At 65.8% G+C, this 17,688-nt stretch overlaps 2 protein-coding genes across 2 annotated transcripts in view; one reads left to right on the forward strand and one right to left on the reverse strand.

Moving 5' to 3' along the window:
- Positions 1 to 6,945, forward strand: part of POLN (DNA polymerase nu) — a 157,914-nt gene extending 150,969 nt beyond the window's left edge. The window contains exons 22-24 of the mRNA XM_004265219.3: positions 2,925 to 2,992; positions 5,534 to 5,595; positions 6,667 to 6,945. Coding sequence (XP_004265267.2) covers positions 2,925 to 2,992; positions 5,534 to 5,595; positions 6,667 to 6,846 — 310 coding nt within the window. The 3' untranslated portion in view covers positions 6,847 to 6,945. The remainder of the gene's footprint in view (positions 1 to 2,924; positions 2,993 to 5,533; positions 5,596 to 6,666) is intronic.
- Positions 6,946 to 8,631: 1,686 nt separating this feature from the next.
- Positions 8,632 to 17,475, reverse strand: NAT8L (N-acetyltransferase 8 like). Its single transcript, XM_033419609.2, has 3 exons — positions 16,995 to 17,475; positions 15,500 to 15,664; positions 8,632 to 13,437 (listed from the first exon to the last, which is right to left on the reverse strand). Exons 1-3 carry the CDS (start codon positions 17,368 to 17,370, stop codon positions 13,070 to 13,072), a joined length of 909 nt encoding a protein of 302 aa, XP_033275500.2. The 5' UTR covers positions 17,371 to 17,475; the 3' UTR covers positions 8,632 to 13,069.
- Between the last annotated feature and the right edge of the window lie 213 nt (positions 17,476 to 17,688).

Below are 17,688 nucleotides of genomic sequence, written 5' to 3' on the forward strand. Positions count from 1 at the left end.
GAGCGGCCGTCTGTGGTCACCTGCGCAGGTCAGGACAACAGCGTAACGGCAGGGGCGTGGGGCCTCGCCGTGTCTCTCAAGGACTGTGGCCAGGCCGCGGGAAGGCCTGGGGCTCAGCCACCGTGCGCCTGTGCTCTCAGATGAGTCCTCAGGGTGTGCTCAGGGCTGAGGGCGCCTGGAAGGGAGGTGAGGTGAGGAGGCCACAGCCGGGAGGTGAGGTGAGGCGCTCCTGGAGCGTCCCCACAGAGCACGGTTATGTGCGGCCTGTCCGCGCAGGACAAAGGGACGGGAAGTTCCTCAGCCATCAGCTCGCTTCCTGGGAAACAATGGGTCTGACACCTGTGTTCACCTGCCCCACCCGGGCGCCTCCTGTGCATTTCCTGTGCCCCAGTTTCCAACTGGAGATATGGTAATGTCGCAGTCAGCTGTGAGAGAGATGTGTGAGTGACTAACAATTCAAACCTATTCTTAGGTTGCTGGCATGCCAGCAACTCAGAATTTCACGATGTAATTTCAAAAAGTATGAAAACTCTCGGGAGCCCGAGACCCCACCAGAGGCCTAGAAGTCAGTTCAAGAAAGTAAGTGGCAATGCTGCCAGCCCGGCCTGGCTGCCCGGAGGACAGAGCCGAGAGCCCTTGGCCAGAGGCTGCGCGTAAAATACAGGCCCCCTCCTTGCGGGACTGCGGCGTCTGCCGGCCAGCAGCCTGCGGCCTGGGCTGGACCCAGCATGCCCTGGGGATTCACTCCCACGAGCAGGATGGGCTGTGCCTGCTCACGGCAGCTCAGACGTAAGTGGACTTTCCCCCATCGTGAGGGGTCCAGTTGCTGACTTCGGTTCAGAGGCTCAGGGCGGCAGGACTGGAGTCCCTCTGGCTCCCTGGCCGTTTCCCTCTTGGGGCCGTGATAGAGGCGGCCACTCCAGCCATCACAACGCATAGCAGGCAAAAGGAGAAAGTACTGGTGCTAGAAAGGGTACCTGCCCCCGCCCCCCCGCATGTCAGCCCTTTCAAGAGCCTTTCTGGGAGCTGGGGGGTACCCACCGCAGGTGGCTGGGAACACAGCCTCATCTCCCCCCGACCCAGCAACAGAGAAAAGGGGAGAGTGGTTCAGGGTAGAGCTCTGTGCTTCTCGGTTACAAAGTCCTGCACAGCTTCTGAAAGCGCCGGCACAGTCCGTCTCTGCACTGGGCTTGAAGACTGCTCCCTGCGCCCGGCCAGACTCACCACTGTGGTGACCCCTGTCCGGGGGCCTCGCCTCCCCTCCCTGTGCAGCCCCAGCTCCCTGGTGCCCCTGGGCCCACAGCTCTGCCAGGCGCTGCCTCTGCCTGCTGTGGACACGCAGTACAATGACAAGCGTGCACAGGCTGTACGGTGACAAGGACAGGACATGGCCCCTTCCCTCGGAAGCAGCGTCTTAGAGGCAGAGACCAGGTCACACAGAGGGCAGAGCACATGCCCCCCCACCCCCCCACATGCTTACCCTCCCTGAGGGCTACAGGCCCTCAAGACCATCCTGCACCACGCCTCCCCCCTCCCTGAGTGCACAGGGCGAGCCTCCTTCGTCCACCCCAAGGAGGGGCTGGCACCGGGTCTGAGGTCACAGCCCCCAGTAGGTGTCAGAAGCCAACCCAGATCCTACCTTCTTTTTTTAATCAATTTATTTATTTTACTTATTTATTGTTGGCTGCGTTGGGTCTTCATTGCTTCGCGCAGGCTTTCTCTAGCTGCAGCTAGCGGGGGCTACTCTTCATTGCGGTGCAGTGGGCTTCTCATTGCGGTGGCTTCTCTTGTTGCAGAGCACGGGCTCTAGCTGCACGGGCTTCAGTAGTTGTGGCTCGCGGGCTCAGTAGTTGTGGCGCACGGGCTTGGTTGCTCCGCGGCATGTGGGATCTTCCCGGACCAGGGCTTGAACCCGTGTCCACTGCATTGGCAGGCAGATTCTTAACCACTGGGCCACCAGGGAAGCCCCCAGATCCTACCTTCTAAGCGCGGGGCACGCCTGGCCCATGCTGGCCAGATCCTTGCAGACCGTGTTCTGTACGTCCAAGGAACAGCCTCCAGGGCCGATCCCTGGGGTGTCCCCCTCCTCCATCCCCACCCCATGCACACATGCGCACCTGCCAGTCCCTGGCGCTTGAGTCTGCGTCCTCCCAGGAGCCCTGCCCCTCAGCAGCACCTTTGTTGCCTACACACCTCCTTCCACTGCAGCGTCCACACCCCCCCTCTCTCTTCCTCACCCAGAGGCAGGTGGGGACAGACACCCCTCAAGGGGATGCCTGAGGGGGCTCAGAGAAGTGGGGCATCGAGCAAGGACTTGTCCAGCGGAGTGGGCTGGAGTGAGTGCTGACTCCTCCCCTGGAGCTCAGCCCTGGGCCCAGACCCAGGCGGGGAGCGTGGTGTCTCGGGGACAGGGAGTGGCCAGGAGGGCAGCAGCAAGGTGCCCAGGCCGTGGGCCAGGACCCAGGAGCAGGGACATGCTGGGGTCTTGTGCCTGCAGAATGGCCTCGAGTAGAGCCCCTGCCCCCGCGATGGTCCAAGGGGGGCTCTTCTTCCTCAAAATGCTCAGCCCCACTGTGTCCTTGTCAGGCTCCCCAGGTTGGGGGGGGGCAGGGGGTCGCCCAGACCCTCTTACCCTGGGCCCTCTGCCTCCAATGCATCATTCTAACCTGTGTTCTCCTCCTGCAGGCTGTCCTGGTGACGGTGCCGTGACCCCCACCCACCAGCCCCTGCCTGGGTCCTCTCACTCCCCACCGAGCCACATCCTCACAGGCACCTTGTGCCAAAACCTAGGCGGATTGGCCAGCACCGGGCAGTGCCCCACGCGCCCCCGTGCACATGCCCCCCATGCGCCCCTTGTCACAGGCAGGGACAGAGCACAGAAGGCCCACGCACGGGGGTGACTCCCTCCACCGCATGTCTTGCAGGTTGGTTGCCCAGATTCACGACGAGCTGCTGTTTGAAGTGGAGGATTCACAGATTCCTGAGTTCGCAGGTGAGCCCAGAGGAGCCAGGGTTGTTTCTATTTCACGAATAGTTACAGTATCTCCCTGGGGGCTTACAGGCCCCCTCCCTGCACCTGCTGTGTGCCCCCTGCAGAAGGGCCAGCCTTGTTTGGGGGCCCTCGAGAGGTCTGGACGGCCATTCCCTGGCCAGCAGCCCTTGGGGAACGCTACTGGGGGCCCTGCATCAGCCCCAGGGGCCCCGGAAAGATGGGGGCGACATTGGGACCCCAGGCCGGCGGGAGCCAGGCGGTGGGGCCGGCAGCAGGGTTAGTGCTGGAGCATCGGGGTGGCTGAGGCCCACAGGCTGAGCACAGACTCCAAGCCTGGGTCCCACCCTGCCCCCGCGACAGGCACCACCCGCTGTGAGCCCTCCGGGATTCTTTGAAGCTAGAGACCACCTGTCCCCGACTCAGTCCTCAGGTTGGGCAGGAGTCCTCCCCTAAACAACTACCACTGCAGTGGGCATGGGGGCCTCTCTTCTGCCTCTCTAGTGAGAGCAGGAGCCCTAGGGCCCTGGTCCTTCTAGGCCCTGCAGGGCCTGTGAGGGAGGTGGCCGAGGGTGGGGCGAGTACAGGTCTGGGCGTTAGGGCTGGGTACCAGCCTCCCAGCCAGCTCCCAAGTGACAACTGGCCAAGCCCTCCCCCAGCTCCGCCACCACCTGCAGAGACCTGCCCTGAAAAGTGGTGAGACCACTATCCTCAGCGCCCCAGCCTACACGCACCTCCATCCTACAGCTGGGAAACCAACCCATAGCAGGGCCCCATCCTACGCAGGGTCCTGTCCTACACGGGGCTTCAGCCTACACGGGGCTTAACCCTACACGGGGACCCATCCTACACAGGGTCCCCTCCTACACAGGGTCCTGTCCTACACGGGGCTTAACCCTACACGGGGCTTCAGCCTACACGGGGACCCATCCTGCACCAGGCCCCATCCTACAAGAGCTTCATCCTACATGGGGCTCCGTCCTACATGGGGCCACATCCAACGCAGGGCCTCATTCTACAGGGGGGCCCATCCTACATCATCATTTGAAATCTGTTTGGAAATAATGGGCCTGAAACAAACCATTTGATGGGATTGGCGGGTGCTCAGCTGCTGGTTAAAAAGGAAAGAAAAAGTCCTACATCTGGAGGGAGCCGTCTTAGGAACAGTCCAGTTCCCGTTCATCCTGGGGGCAACTGCTAACTGTTTCAGGCAGGCATCGAGGCTCTGCTCCCTGTGGCTCCCTGAGGGATGCAGGGGCCTCGGCCACAGGCCAGCACTCAGAGGCACCACCTGGCGCTGTGCTGGGAGAGCTCTGGGGTCTCGACCCAGCCACGGACCACGAGACAGGTGAACCCGGTGTGGGCCGGGGCTGGCTGCCATCTCTGAAATGCTGGGTGGTCAGGACACACCTGATGGCGGCCCAAAGGGCAGACCCAGGATGGGGCTCTGGGGCCCCCAGCCCAGGGACCCTGCCCTCATTGGGCCATCTGGTGCAGGCCGGGGACACGGGTCACCCCAGGGAGAGGCCTGGGAGAGAGCCAGCTCTGCCCGACTGCCACCGCCCCTCTGCCCAGTGGTTACTCGGGGTCACTCATTTAGTCAGTCGCACAAAGGAGGGGATACACAGGAGGACCTGGCGTTGTCTGCACACCCAGTGAGGGGGTGTCAGGGTCCGACTCCTCCCATTAGAAGCACCTGGACACCCTGCAGCTCCCCAGGGAGGCCGGGCCCTCTGCAGTGCTCCCCTAGAGTGGGCTGGGCCCACGCTGCCCGCCCACCTCCCCACAGCTGGACCCAGGAGCCACAGCAAGTGACTCCCCATTCCCCGGCCACACCAGTGTCCCTCTGCAAGCACAGAGAGGGTAGCGAGGCCTTCGGGCAGCAGCTGATCCTGCGCCAGACACCCCAGGCCCCGTGCCCCCGCGAGTCAGCCAGGGACCCCTGGGGCCGCGGAGGACAGAGGACAAGGCAGCCTCTGCCCATTCCTTGGGCGTTCCTTTGGCGATCTTTGTACTGAAATGTCAGATAACTTAGAGCAAACCCTGAGGAACACTGAGCCAGCCAGCCCTCCCGCCGGGCTGCACCCGGCCCAGCCCCCAGTGCCATGGAGTTGTCCTTGCAGCGTCACGGGCATGTGAAACTTCACAGGGGTTTCGGCGGAGGCACAGGTCTTCCTGCCCAGGCTTCTCGGGCCAGCGGGATTGCCTGGCCTGGCCACCCGGGGTGGGGTTGGCACAGGGGGCCCGCAGCTGCAGACAAGCGTGTGGGCGGGGCTACAGCGACGCTTGGGACCCGAGGGCCCTGCTCGCGGCACCCACTGTTGGGGCCCGTTAAGGCGCCTTCAAGCACGTGCCAGTGGGAGTTGGAGCCAGTCGGGGAGAGCCGCAGTGGCTGCCAGGGCAACCAGTACAGGTGACCATGACTGTGAACTTGGGAGAACCGGGGATCCTGGGGGCTGGGGTAGGGCTGGGGCCCGGGTGCCCTCCTGGCGCCAGCTCTGCCAGGCAGGCTCGGGCTGCCCCTCTGTCTTGCCTTTGTCCCAGCCCTCGTCAGGGGAACCATGGAGGCCCTGCAGCACGTGCCAGCGGTGGAGCTGCAGCTGCAGGTGAGGGGGCGGGGCAGGAGCTGGGCGGGGCCGGGCAGGGCCAGGCGTGGGGGAGGAATTCATCAGCCCTCCCCCCAGGCCACCACCACCTGCCCCAGGTGCACCTGGACGTGCCGAGCCAGTCCCAGCCAGACTGCTGGCTGTTGGCTCTCAGAGGGGCTCCAGGTCCCCACCAGGAAGACCTTCGGGTCCAAGCTCCCCCAGGGTGGTGGGGAAGGTGGAGGAGTAACAAGGAGGTGAGAGTCCTTGAAGTCTTGCACATGGGGCGCACAGGGTCAACAAGCACCTTGGAGCCCCTGGAAAGGCTGCAGGGAAGGGTGGCTTGCCCCTCGTCCCATGGTCGCTCCCTCCTCCCTGCCCTGGAAGCAGCCACGCTCTGTGCCCCTGGGGCCCAAGGACCCATCCCACGGTTAACTTCACCCCTCACCTCGCCCTGCGGGCGGCAGCTTGGCAGCATGAAGGAGCGCCCACACAGGCCCAGCCAGGGACGGGAACTCCCGTGTTCTGGAGTGGTTGGCGTTTGCTCCTGTGGCAGGTGGAGACGTGGGGGACCCGAGGTCCCCAGGAGCCCAAGAAGCCCCACCTCACCCCACTAGTAGCCCTGCAAGTGGCAGGGGGCTGCAGCTGTGAGCGGCCCCCTCCCGTTGAGAGGGAGCTCTTGAGCCGTGGTCAAGGGTGCTCTCAGGATCGGGTCCCTAGAGGGCTCTCCAGACTCCTCTGCACCTCTTGAAATCAGCTGATCCCCCTGGGGGGCCCCAGGTGGCCCCAGGACACACCTCCCTATGCCAGAGCCCCCTGCCTGGCCAGCCCCGACGAGCTCCTTGCGCACAGGGGCCCTGGCAGGTGAGGGGGGGTTCACACAAGGTCGAGGCATCGTGACAGGGTGGGTGTGCGGTGAGCCCGTTTACCTGTTGCCGTGTGTGCGTGTGAGCGTGCGTGAGTGTGCGTCTGTCCATAGCTGAGGTGCCGTGGCCGTGTCTAATTGTGTGTCTTGGGGCAAGTGGCTGCCCGCGTGGGGGTCTGGGCGGTGGCTGGGAAGGTCTGGCGCTCACCTCTGGCTGCCACCCGCAGGTGCCCCTGAAGGTGAGCCTGAGTGTCGGCCGCTCGTGGGGACAGCTGGCACCACTGCAGGAGGCCCCGGCCCGTGACCCCACCACCGTCCTGCCGAGTCTCCAAGCAACCGCTCAGCCACCGCCGGCCCCCGAGCGCCTACCCCCGTGCACGCATTTTTCGCCTTCATTTGGTCTGTAGCCGCAGGCAACAGCGGGGAAGAGAACTGGTTTCCACCAGCCCGCTGTGTGGCCTTCCCAAGGTCAGAGTCGAGCGCTTGGTACTCGGCTAGGGCCACCTTCCCTCTGGAGCTGGGGCAGCTGGGTGCCCCCCGGAGTAAACGCCTCTTGTGAATGTGCTCGGCCCTGTCCGCGTGAATTCTTCCCTTGGGTGGGATACGCCACGTGTGCAGCCCTCGGCCGCTTCGGCACAGCCAGGGCAAGCACCCCAGGCAGGAGTGGCCCAGCCCTAGGTTGCCCCAGGCTGACAGCTGCTCACCACCTCGCGGGTGCCCAGGAGCTGCCAGCAGCCTGGCTCCCAGGGCCTCCAGGGCCGGGGCAGTGACGTACTGGCCAGAGATCACGGCCTGACCGCCCTCCTGAGGGCCAGAGGGGCCCGTGCACAGGTGCTCACCGGCCAGGTGTCCACGGGAGCTGGTTCTCACAGACCCCCAGGGCCGAGGGAGGGCATGGCCCGTGCACCCCTGGAGCCTCACAGCAGCCTGTGACAGAGGTGCCACCCCCTGGCATGGTGGGGACACTGAGGCAGGGGAAGGTCACCTCACTGGGACAGGTGTCCCAGCAGGACTGCAGCTGGGCTCCCCCCGACCCTGCCCCGCACCACTGCCCAGCCGCCTGTCTCATCCCGGGGCCCCATTCCCAGACCCTGGTCTGGGTCCAGGCTCTGCATGCCACCCTCCAAGTGGGGTGCAGCGCCTACCCAGGGCAGGGCGAGCATGTTGACAGGGCCCAGATGCAGCTCCAGGAGTGGGCACGGGTCCCCCCCCCCCCCCACCGGCTGTGGACTCTGCTCCTGTTTAATGGCAACTAGAGCCCACGGGACATGGCATCATCTTTTCTGAGTGACGTGGATCGTCACAGTTTATCATGCCCAGGCCCGTTTTTCTCATGGCTTCAAGACCTCGTCACTGGTCTCATGGGCTGTGCAGCGTCCAGATGGCCAGGCCTGACCGCCATGTGATAGAACATTCCAGAACCTGGAGAGCTGCCAGGGCCCTCCACACCACTGCCTCTGTTGTGTGTCCGTATGTCTGAGTGGCAGCCTGTCTTCATGCTCTGTCACCTCAGAAGCAAGACCACTGCCGGGCTTCACAAGGAGCATCTCACTCCAGCAAACGACCGTCCTTGGGGGCTGACATCTCTGGGCCAGCGCAGACCGCCGTGTGCCTTGTGGGGGGAAGCCACGTGGGGTGGGCACGTCCCAGAGCATCCCAGTCGGACCCGCGAGAAGGGAACACGCCTGACACCCTCGGGGCTGGGGGGTGGATGGACCCTGCGAGGACGTTCCCTCCCACCCAGAAGCCAGGCCAGGGCAGGAGAGCGCAGCCAGGGGAAGGCCTGCTGTGGAGAGCCGTCCATGCTGGGTGGGCTGCAGGAGCCTTTGGACACGGCTGGGTGTATGTCCACCCTGAGCCCCAACGTCCCTGCCCCACCCCCGTGCCCTGCTCTCCAGCCTGATACCCCCATCCCATCACCCTCCCTTCCTTACAGACACTGGGGGTCCCACACCTCATGGCATCCCTCAGAGCCAACCTGCTCCAAGGAGGCGTCAGACAGACGGGCAGACCCCCAGGCCTGCAGGAGAGCCCGGCCGGGGCTGCTGACACAAAAACGGGGGCCTCTCAGCCCACAGGTCACCCAGGCACCTGCTCCAGCCTCCAGGAGGAGGGGCCCAGCATCTCCAGGAAAGCAGCCCTTCCTGGCCCAGCGTTGCACAGACGACACCTCAAGAAAGCATGGAGCCCGGTTCCATCAACTCCGGTTTTATTGAAAAACAGCAGCATTGGGGGCTGGGCAGGCGGAGGGACACTGCTCCCGGCCCCTCCCGTCGCTCACACACGCACAGGAAGCCTGGGACCCTCTCCCCAGCCCTGCAGCCTGTCTCCTCTGGACGCAGTGCACGGCCCCTCCGGGCCCTCTCGGGGGCTGTTTGGTACATCCTGGGATGTCAGGACAGACGCCTCAGTCCTGGGCTCACAAACGGTAAACACAGTAAGTGAAACCAGCCACCATGACACGTTCTGGGCTCTGCCTGCCCAAGGGCACCGTGTCCACGGCAGCCGTGGTCCAACAAATCTGATCTCGGCCAGTCTGGCTGAGTGTCACTGCCCTTGCCACCCTCCCCACACGGCCAGAGAGCTGGGCAAAAGCTCATCCTGGTCACCCCCCTTCACACAGGCCGTCCGGCACCCCTGGCCAGGGAGGAAGGAGCGCTAGATTCAAGGTCCGCTGGGTCCAGAGAAGGAGCGTGAACGAGGCCTCAGGCCAGCCGCACCGCGAGCACCTCCCGGCCGCCCCTTCCCAGCCAGAGCGGGCCCTCGGCCCCCAGGCTCCCTCCCTGCACACGCACACACGCACACACGCAGAGGCACACACGTGTGCGCGTACCCACAGGCACACATGCACACACACAGGCACACCCCTTCTCCAAAACGGCTAATTATTGCTGTTAAAAAACCACATCCAACAACAGTTAGCTTGGGGCTCCCCTCCCTGACCCTGGGCAGCCCACTTGTCAGTGGACCTCACGCCGTCACTGAGAGCCTGTCCTTGGCACCATGGAGCAAACACAGTCCAGGATCTGCCCCACACCCAGCCCAGAACTCGAACCCAAAAGCCTCGGCCAGAGGGCCACCAGCACAGGTACACAGCCTGTGGCCAAAATGATTCACAGAAGCGGCTTCAAACAGACACAGGAGCAGCAGGAACACGGAGGACATGGCCAGGGAAAGGCAGCAGGCTCCCAAGGCCTGGGGCCACTGTCCAGCCATCCCCCAGACACTGACAGGAAGGCGGCCCCAGCGGTGTGCCCAGCGCCCGAGGACGGGCAAAGACCCACACCCGCAAGTGTCAACATGCCTCCCAGAAGCCAGAGCCAGGCCCTGTGGCCCAGAGAGCCTCCCAAGCACTTGCCCGATGCCAGAGGGGCCACCTGAGAAAGGACACACAGAGCAGGGTGGGGGCCGCCCCAGGACCGTGTGGGCTCCCAGCCCAAGCCTTCTGCCCCCCGTCCCTCCCCCGCTCCACCCAAGGGCAGCAGGGGCAGGCCAGGCCGGACACGATGGAGGTACCAGGTGGGAGACGCTGCCACGGCCCTTCGTGGGGCCGGGCCACCTGGCTGGCCTCAACACACGCACACCACCCACCCTGGCTGCCCACCGTCGGGGGCCAGCTGTCTGAAGAGCCCATACCTGGGCAGGGGGAGCTACCCCTGGGATGGCCCGCCAGCCACATGCCAGGACCCTGGTGGCACTGGGCCATCCAGAGGTGCTGGAGCCTTCAGCTGCCCTGGATGCCACTGCCTGGACGTGCCCATCGGGCCTGTGTTCCAGGCTCATCTAACGCAGACATCCTGAGCGCTCTGCCTCCCGCTTTCCGCTCCAGACACAGACAACAGAAGCCCTGGAAGCCCGACCCCTGAGCACGGGTGCCGGGCCCAGGGCTGGTTTTCCAGTCTGGGAAGGCCCAGGAGCCAGCAGGGAGGGGAGGGGGCCCAGGGCCGCCCAGTGCAGAGAAGCCGCCCAGACGCATCACTGGGCAGGACCCCAGGAGGACGCTTCACAGAGGTAGAAGAAGTAACATCAGAATTTCTACAAAGGTATAAAATTCACATCTCAGTGCATGTTTGTGGAGCAGTCAGCTCCCAGGCTGGGGGAGGACGGGAGACCTGCCCCCCGTGCTCCCCGGGAGCCGCACGCCGGCCGGGCAAGGGTCCTGACCTGGGCTCAGCAAGCACCCAGCCTGGGGCACATAGGTGCCTCTGCCCACCTCAGGGGCCAGGCAGCAGCTGGACAGCAGAGTTCCGGACACATGGCCACCCTGCCACACCCCTCCTGGCATCTCTCCTGGCAGCAGCAAGAGGGCATAAGGAAAGGTCAAGAGCCCAGCCAGCACGCACCAGCCTCCGGGCCACCGACTGGGGCGCGGGGAGGACGCAGCATCAACAGACACCAGCAGGACGGGAGGGGCCACACCACTGCCAGAAGCATCACCAGAGAGGCACTTCGGTCGATGCCAGCAGACGTGGGCAGCCCGGGGGCTCCGGCGGCCCCACCCACGGGCCCCGCCCCAGGGACGGGAGGCCCAAAGGCACAGGATCAGAGGAAGCTGGCAGCGTCCCAGTGCCACCACCTGACACCTGACAAGACACGACCCACCACGCGGACGTCACGGGCCCCCGCCTGCCCTTCCCACCCGGCCAGGCCTCAGGTCAGCTGCAGCCCCAACTTGCCCCACGCCAACTAAGGCCACCCCAAGCCGACACCGAAGCAAACAGAAAGAGGAAAAAGGCACAACTGTTTGTTTTCCGTTTTGCTAAAACACTTTACGTCTGTCTGTATAATCCGGATTAACAAAATCTGAGAGCTGCAAGAAAATAGGTGCCGATTTCTGTACAGTCTACAAAATTCCCACCCCCGAGCGGGGACCGGGCGCCACCAGGGGGAATGTACAGGGGAGCACGGGGTCTGTACAGTGTTCTGCAAGTATCTCAGTTGCTGACAGCACAAAAGGCCCCTCAGGAAACTAGGCTTGTTCCGTCCATCTGCTTACTTCCAAAGCGCCTCTTTAAGAATGCTCCCTCCACGGTCCCGCCGCGTGGGACCCAGCTCAGTGGCCCAGGACGCCTGCCACTTCCCCTCCCCCAAATCCCCAAATAAGGGGGTCTTGGCGGGCATCTCTGCCCTCCTGCCACCAGGCGAGGTCCGGGCTTACAGCTGGACGTGCGGGCACTGCCAACCACCGCCTTCCTCTCCCCCTCTGGGCCACCCCCGCACCCAAAGGCCGCTGCCTGAGACCTCAAGAAGGAGAGGGTGGAGGCACAGGTCTCCCAGAGCCCACAGTGAACTCCTGCACTGGGAGGCTGCCAGGAACTTGCTCCCATCCTGCCCTCCGTCCTGCAACACGAGAGCTCGACAGGGGTAGCCCGGAGCCTCCTCACAAAGCAGGAATGCTCTTTGGGGGGAAATTATGTGAAGTCAGGGTCTCCCTCCAGATTCCAAACTGAAGCCCTCCACCCACCCGGCCACCCACCCCCACCCAACTGGGCCAGAAATAGTGCATTCTAGACCACACAGGTGTGTGTGTGTGTGTGTGTGTGTGTGTGTGTGAAGGTATAAACTACCGTTTTGTCCCAAGAATTAAAGTCATGCAGAGTGCTATTCTGTCTAAATAACTTATTAAAAAATAGGTCGGCTTCAGGCTGGGAGAAGCTGTGGGCTCGGTGGTGCAGGCAGCAGCCTGGGTTGGTAAGATTCACAGGACGGAGCCCGTCAGCCGCAAGGCAGGAGGTCCTCAGGGAGGTCTGGGGGAGGCCACCGGGATCAAGTTGGCACTGGGGGAGAGATGACCTCATGACCGCCTCCTACCCTGCTCTCCTGAAGGGCCCTGACCACGGCTGTACAACATGTTGCCATGGGAACCACACCTGGGCGATGCCACCCATCGGCAAAGCCCGGGCACAGGAGGGGCAGGTACCAAAAGGAAAGACAGGTGATCCGATGTCAAAGCAAAGCTGAACTGGGTGAAGCAAGGGGCAAGGTGGACAGTCAGGCCTCCCAAGAGGCTGGGCTGGGGCTGGGGGCGCTCACCAGTCTGGGTCCAGTCCAGGCAGGGCAGGGGGCGGGAGGCTGTGGGCATGCGGCATGCTGCAGCCAGGCCACAGCCTCAGCATGCACAGAGCAAAGCGGGCCCGCAGCCAGCTCGGCGCCCCGTGGGGCAGTGGCCGGCCGGTGCAGCAGGCCACACCTGCTGGGGACTGACGGCTGAGCCACCGCCTGGCTGGCGGCCAGGGGTCTGCCGGGCGGGGGCCTCACTACAGAGGCTCTGTGCTTGGTGGGCAAGGCTGGGCCCGCCCCCACCCCGGGGGTGGGCTGGAAGGGGCCCCTCGCGCCAGGGCCGGGCAGCCGCGTGAGCTCGCGGTGGTCCACGCTGTCACTCTTCAGGATGCGGCCCCAGCAGACTGGGGAGGGCAAGGGGTGTGGCTGGGAACAACCCACCTCCCCAAGTGTCACGGATGAGCAACGGCCCCGCACCCCCCCAAGAACCAGCCAAAGAACCGTGTGGTGCCGAAAAAGGAAAAACCCAACACAAACGCCAAGGTGAGCGTCTGAAAGCGGCCCGGGCGGCGGGCAGGAGGGCACAGGCGGACGGAGCGGTGGGCGGGGCAGCGGGCAGGTGGGTGGCGGTCACTCCTCGCGCAGCTGCAGGCGGTAGCGGTGGTAGCGGACCTGGAAGAAGAGGCGCTCGGCCAGCGAGAGGGTCATGCCAGGCATCACGTAGCGGTCACTTGAGCCCATGTGCCTGAAGCCCAGCGACTCGTAGAGCTTATGGGCGGCCACCTTGACGGCTGTCGTGCCTAGCACTACCGCAGAGTAGTTGTGCACCAGGGCGAACTCCAGCACCTTACGGCCCAGCGCCTTGGCGATGCCCTTGCCACGGAAGCGTGAGTCCACCGACATGCGTAGCAGCTCCACTGTGTTGTCCGCCGCGTGGGCCCGCGCTGCCACGATGCCCACCACGTTGCCATCCAACACGGCCACCCAGAAGCAGGAGCCTGCGGGGAATGGGGCGGTCAGGGCCACTGGCACTACTGCATGACACAGCCACCCCAGCAGAGGGAGCCAGGCCCAATCTGCCTGCTGCCCACAGCAGCCCTGGAGCCTCCCTGACCCTGGGCCTGAGGCTGGGCAGCCAGCCCTGTGCTCAGGCCAGCCGTCCCCACCCCTGGCCCAGACCAATCGCGGCCCCACGCAGGGCAGGAGGGGGAAGGAGGGGGAAGACCTCAGGGAGATGAGGGAGCAAGAGGGACAGAGGAGTGAAGACCAGAGGAGAGAGGCCTGCAGGGCACAGGCCACGGGGAGAGCCATCTCCTCTGGGGGCCCAGAGCCCAGGGGCTACAGGAGGCAAGGCCAGGGGGCAGTGCCTGTTCCGAGGAGCCCAGCCTGCACACGCCCTACCCACGGCCACACTAGCCTCCACGGCCATGCCAGCCTCCACGGCCGTGTCCTCCCGCCAGCCACCCCCCAGGCCCCCGCCCCAGCCTCCCTCCTGCAGTGGCCAAACCCTCCCCTGCTAACGCTCCTTCCCCGGACCCCCGCCCGGAAGAACTCTTCACCGCCCTATGCCTGGGGGTCCCCCACTACCACATCTGCCAACGCGGCCCCCAGCAGCCCGTCAGCTCTGCTGGGCAGTCTCCTGTCTCCTTCACCGTCAGACCCCAAGACTGAGACCGGGCACGTGGCCCGAGCTCGGGAAGGAGCTGACCGCCCCCTCCACTGGCTGACATGCCCACTGTCCGGGATTTCAGGCTCTCCCCACCTGCCCGGGCCCAGGTCAGAGGTCAGCACAGTCCTGGGAGCCTCGTGCCTCCCCAGGCCTTGGTTCCCCCGTTGCGGGAGCAGCTCCCACGAGTCCAGCACGGCCCCACCAGCCGCTGTCCAGCCTCTCTGCCCCTGTGGGATCTTCCTGCACACCCACCAGACATCTCAGGAGGGGCGAGCAGGGCCCAGCCCCCCATCTCACACCCAAGGACACTGCACTCCAATGAGGGCAGGGCCACGCTGGGCCCCAACCCCTCTTCTGCTCCTGCGGCCTGGGCTCTGGTGCCAGGTGGGTCTCACGCTTCTGTCCCCTCCCGTCCTGGGGGGAGCCAGGCTGAAGCCAGAGCTCCATGGAGGCTGATAAGATGCTTTGTTTGGGCTTGGGAAAGGGTCAAGGAGAGCCAAAGGTGCCCAAGGCCAGCCAGGCAGCCTCGGGGCGGGGAAAGGACCAGCCACCAGCGCGCAGGAGCTGGCCGGGCCAGAGCATGTCACCGCTGCTCCGGGACGCCTCGCCTCTCTTGTCCCCACTGCTCTTCCCTGGCACCCACCAGGATGCTGCTAGACCCTAACCAACCAGGCGCACTCTGTCCCTCTCCTCAGGGACCTTCCTGCACCTGGAAGGCCCTCATGCCCCAGCTCCAGGCATGGAGAAAAGCAGGACCCTGCCTCCCAGGACCCACCCTGCCTCAACGCCAGCCTGGAGAGTAAAGAATGGCTGCAGACCAGGTCCCAGCCCCTCCCTCTACAGAAGGCCAGGGCCGGGGCGAGACCCTGGGCTTACTAAGTGGCCCAGAGACCAGAAGTGGGACCCCTGTTCTCCTAGGGTCCTCATTGCCCCAGAGTGATCTCTGCCCTCTCCCCACCATATGGCCCTCTGCCACACAGGGCCCTAGCATTCCAGGCCGGCCCAGGATCCAACAAGGCAGCCGAACGGGACCGGAGAGAGGTGAGAAAGACCCCCTTCCCCCCATGAAGCACCAGGGCAGCACAAACAGCGGGGCCAGGACCCCATGGCCCAGGGCCAGCTCAGGCCACTCAGAGCCCTGCCCTCAGAAGCCCGGCCATACTCAGGGCAGAGGGCCCGGTCCTGCCAACCCCAGCGCCTGCCAGCCTGCGGCCAGAGCCCTTGGGCACCCAGAAGCCTCGGGTCACGGGGGTGCCCCAGCCCAGGCTGACCTGTGCCCAGCCCCTGCCCCAGCCCTGCCCCGAGGTTGCTGCGCTGGGGGCAGCTCTGCCAGCAGGAAGGGCAGGAGGGGGGAGGGGGGAGGAGGAGTCCAGAGACCCCCCGGGACTCACCAGGGGGCTTCATGTAATACTGCTCGATGTCGGCCATGTCTGTGTGCAGCGCGCAGTCCAGGTAGGCGAGGACCACCTTCCGGCTGTAGTAATAACGCAGGCCCAGCAGCCCTGCCGGCACCAGGCACGTCAGCAGCAGCGAGCGGGTCAGGGCAAAACAGAGCGCTGCGGGGAGAGGTGGCGCCCGGTGAGTGGTCGGTGGCGCAGAGCCCGTGGGGACAGCCCCGCAGACCAGCGGCCCACCAGCCCCTGGTAAGTAAGCCAGTTAGGGACATGCGCAGAGGAGGGACCATGCCAAATGCGCCAGGCCTGTTTTCTCCGGAAGAGCAAAGAACATCGCAGCTGCTCCTTGTACTTTTCCCTATTATCAAACTTCTCACCATAGGACACGTTACCTTTATAACCTGACATCATAGGATTTCTTAATACGCTGAGCACCGCAGTGGCCTCTGGGCAGGCTGCCCTCAATAGCTGGCGGGCACAGCCCAGGACAGGGCTACTGAGGGGTGGCCCCTGCCCATCGCCCCGGCCCGCTAGCTGGGGAAGGGGCTCTGTCCACAGCCTGGCCCACACGGGGCAGGGCGGGGGAGGGGGCCAAAGAGCTGCCTGGCCAGGCATCTGCAGGCCGTCCCACCCTTGGGAAGTGGGGGCCCCGCCTTCCCACAGGAGGGCCCCAGCCAAGAGCCCTCCCTGGGCCAGCCTCTGGGTGCTGCGAGGACAGGGGCCAGGGGGAAACTGCTTCCAGCCTAGGCTACCGGGATGCAGACGTGCCTGCAGCGAAAGTGCCTCTGCTGCGTGACCTTGGGAAAGTCCCACCCCGCAGCCTCAAGCTCCTCACCTCTGAAATGGGGAGAACCACCCGCCCGCGGCAGAGCCTCAAGGGGCAAAGCCCCAAAGCCCCTGTCGGGGCCGCCCACCGTGAGGGCCCACTGCCCCCTCGCTCTGCATCCTCGGCGCACACCCTCCCCCGGAACCCCAGGGAGCCGGCTGTCTTCCCCTCATAAATTAGCGCTCAGAGCCGCCGAGGCAGCCTCCCCCGCCCCGCGAATTATATATAGTTACACGCGCCAGGCGCTGGGCCTCGGCAGCGGGCGCTACCTGCCGTCACCCCGCCCCCACCGGGATGACCAGGAAGGGGACGCAGGTGGAGACCCCAGTTCCCCGCCCGCAGCCCCTGTACCCGGCCCGCACTGGTTCCCACGCCCCAGCCCGGCGCGCCTTGGCCGCGAGCCCGGGCCGGCCCCAGCGCTGGGGGCCACCTCGCCCCGGGCCTCCGCAGAACGCGCGGGTGCGTGTCCGCGCGCGTACGAGGTGGGGCGGGGGTCCGCTTCCGTCCCAGGACGAGGCCCGGGTCCGAGGCGGGGGCGAGCGGGCCGGAGGAAGTCCCGCGCGCGTCCCCAGAGGGCCGGGCGGGCGCAGACTGCGGCAGGCGGGGGTGCGCCCGGCCGGCCGCGGCCCCGACCCCGCCTTCCCCGCGGGGTCCCCGCGCACTGACCGGCCAGCAGGGCGTAGAGCAGCTGCGTGCGCGGGTGGTGCCGCAGGCCGCGGAAGGCCGTGTTGGGGATGCGCTCCATGATGCCGTCGTAGAAGATGCGGCGCGCCGCCTCCTGCTCCGCCGCGCGGATCTCGCGGATGTACACGCCGCGCCCCTCCGGAGGCTCCGCGCCCCCCGCGCCGCCGAGGGGCTGGGGGCCCGGCGCGGGCGGGGGCGCGGCGGGGGCGGCGGCCGGCCCAGGAGCGGCGGGCAGCGGGGGCCACATGGCGCCGGCGGCGGCGAGCAGCGCGTCCTTCTTGGCCCCCGGCAGCGCCTCATGGTCCTCGGCGGCCACGATCTTCGTCTCGCAGACCATGTCGGGAGGCCCACAATGCATGCACCCGGCCGGGCGGCGCAGCGCAGGGACGCGGGCCGGGCTGCGAGCGGGCTCAGCCCGGGCCCAGGGCAAGGGCGCGGCGCCCTCGGACCCGCGGCGGCGGCGGCAGCGGCGGCGGCGGCGGCGGCGGCTGTTCAGGAGCGCGGGGCGGAGGCGGCGGGCGGCCGGGGCGCGCGCAGGGAGCTACGCCGCATTTTGGAGAAGTATTTATAATGCAGCGGCGCCGGTGCAGTCGCGGCGCCCGGGGTCCCGCAGGGTCCTAGCGTCCACTGCATTGGCTGCCGAGGGTCACCATGTGATCTCGAGGGTGGGAGCAGA

This window comes from Orcinus orca, chromosome 4 (genome assembly GCF_937001465.1).
Source record: "Orcinus orca chromosome 4, mOrcOrc1.1, whole genome shotgun sequence".
Lineage (NCBI taxonomy): Eukaryota > Metazoa > Chordata > Mammalia > Artiodactyla > Delphinidae > Orcinus > Orcinus orca.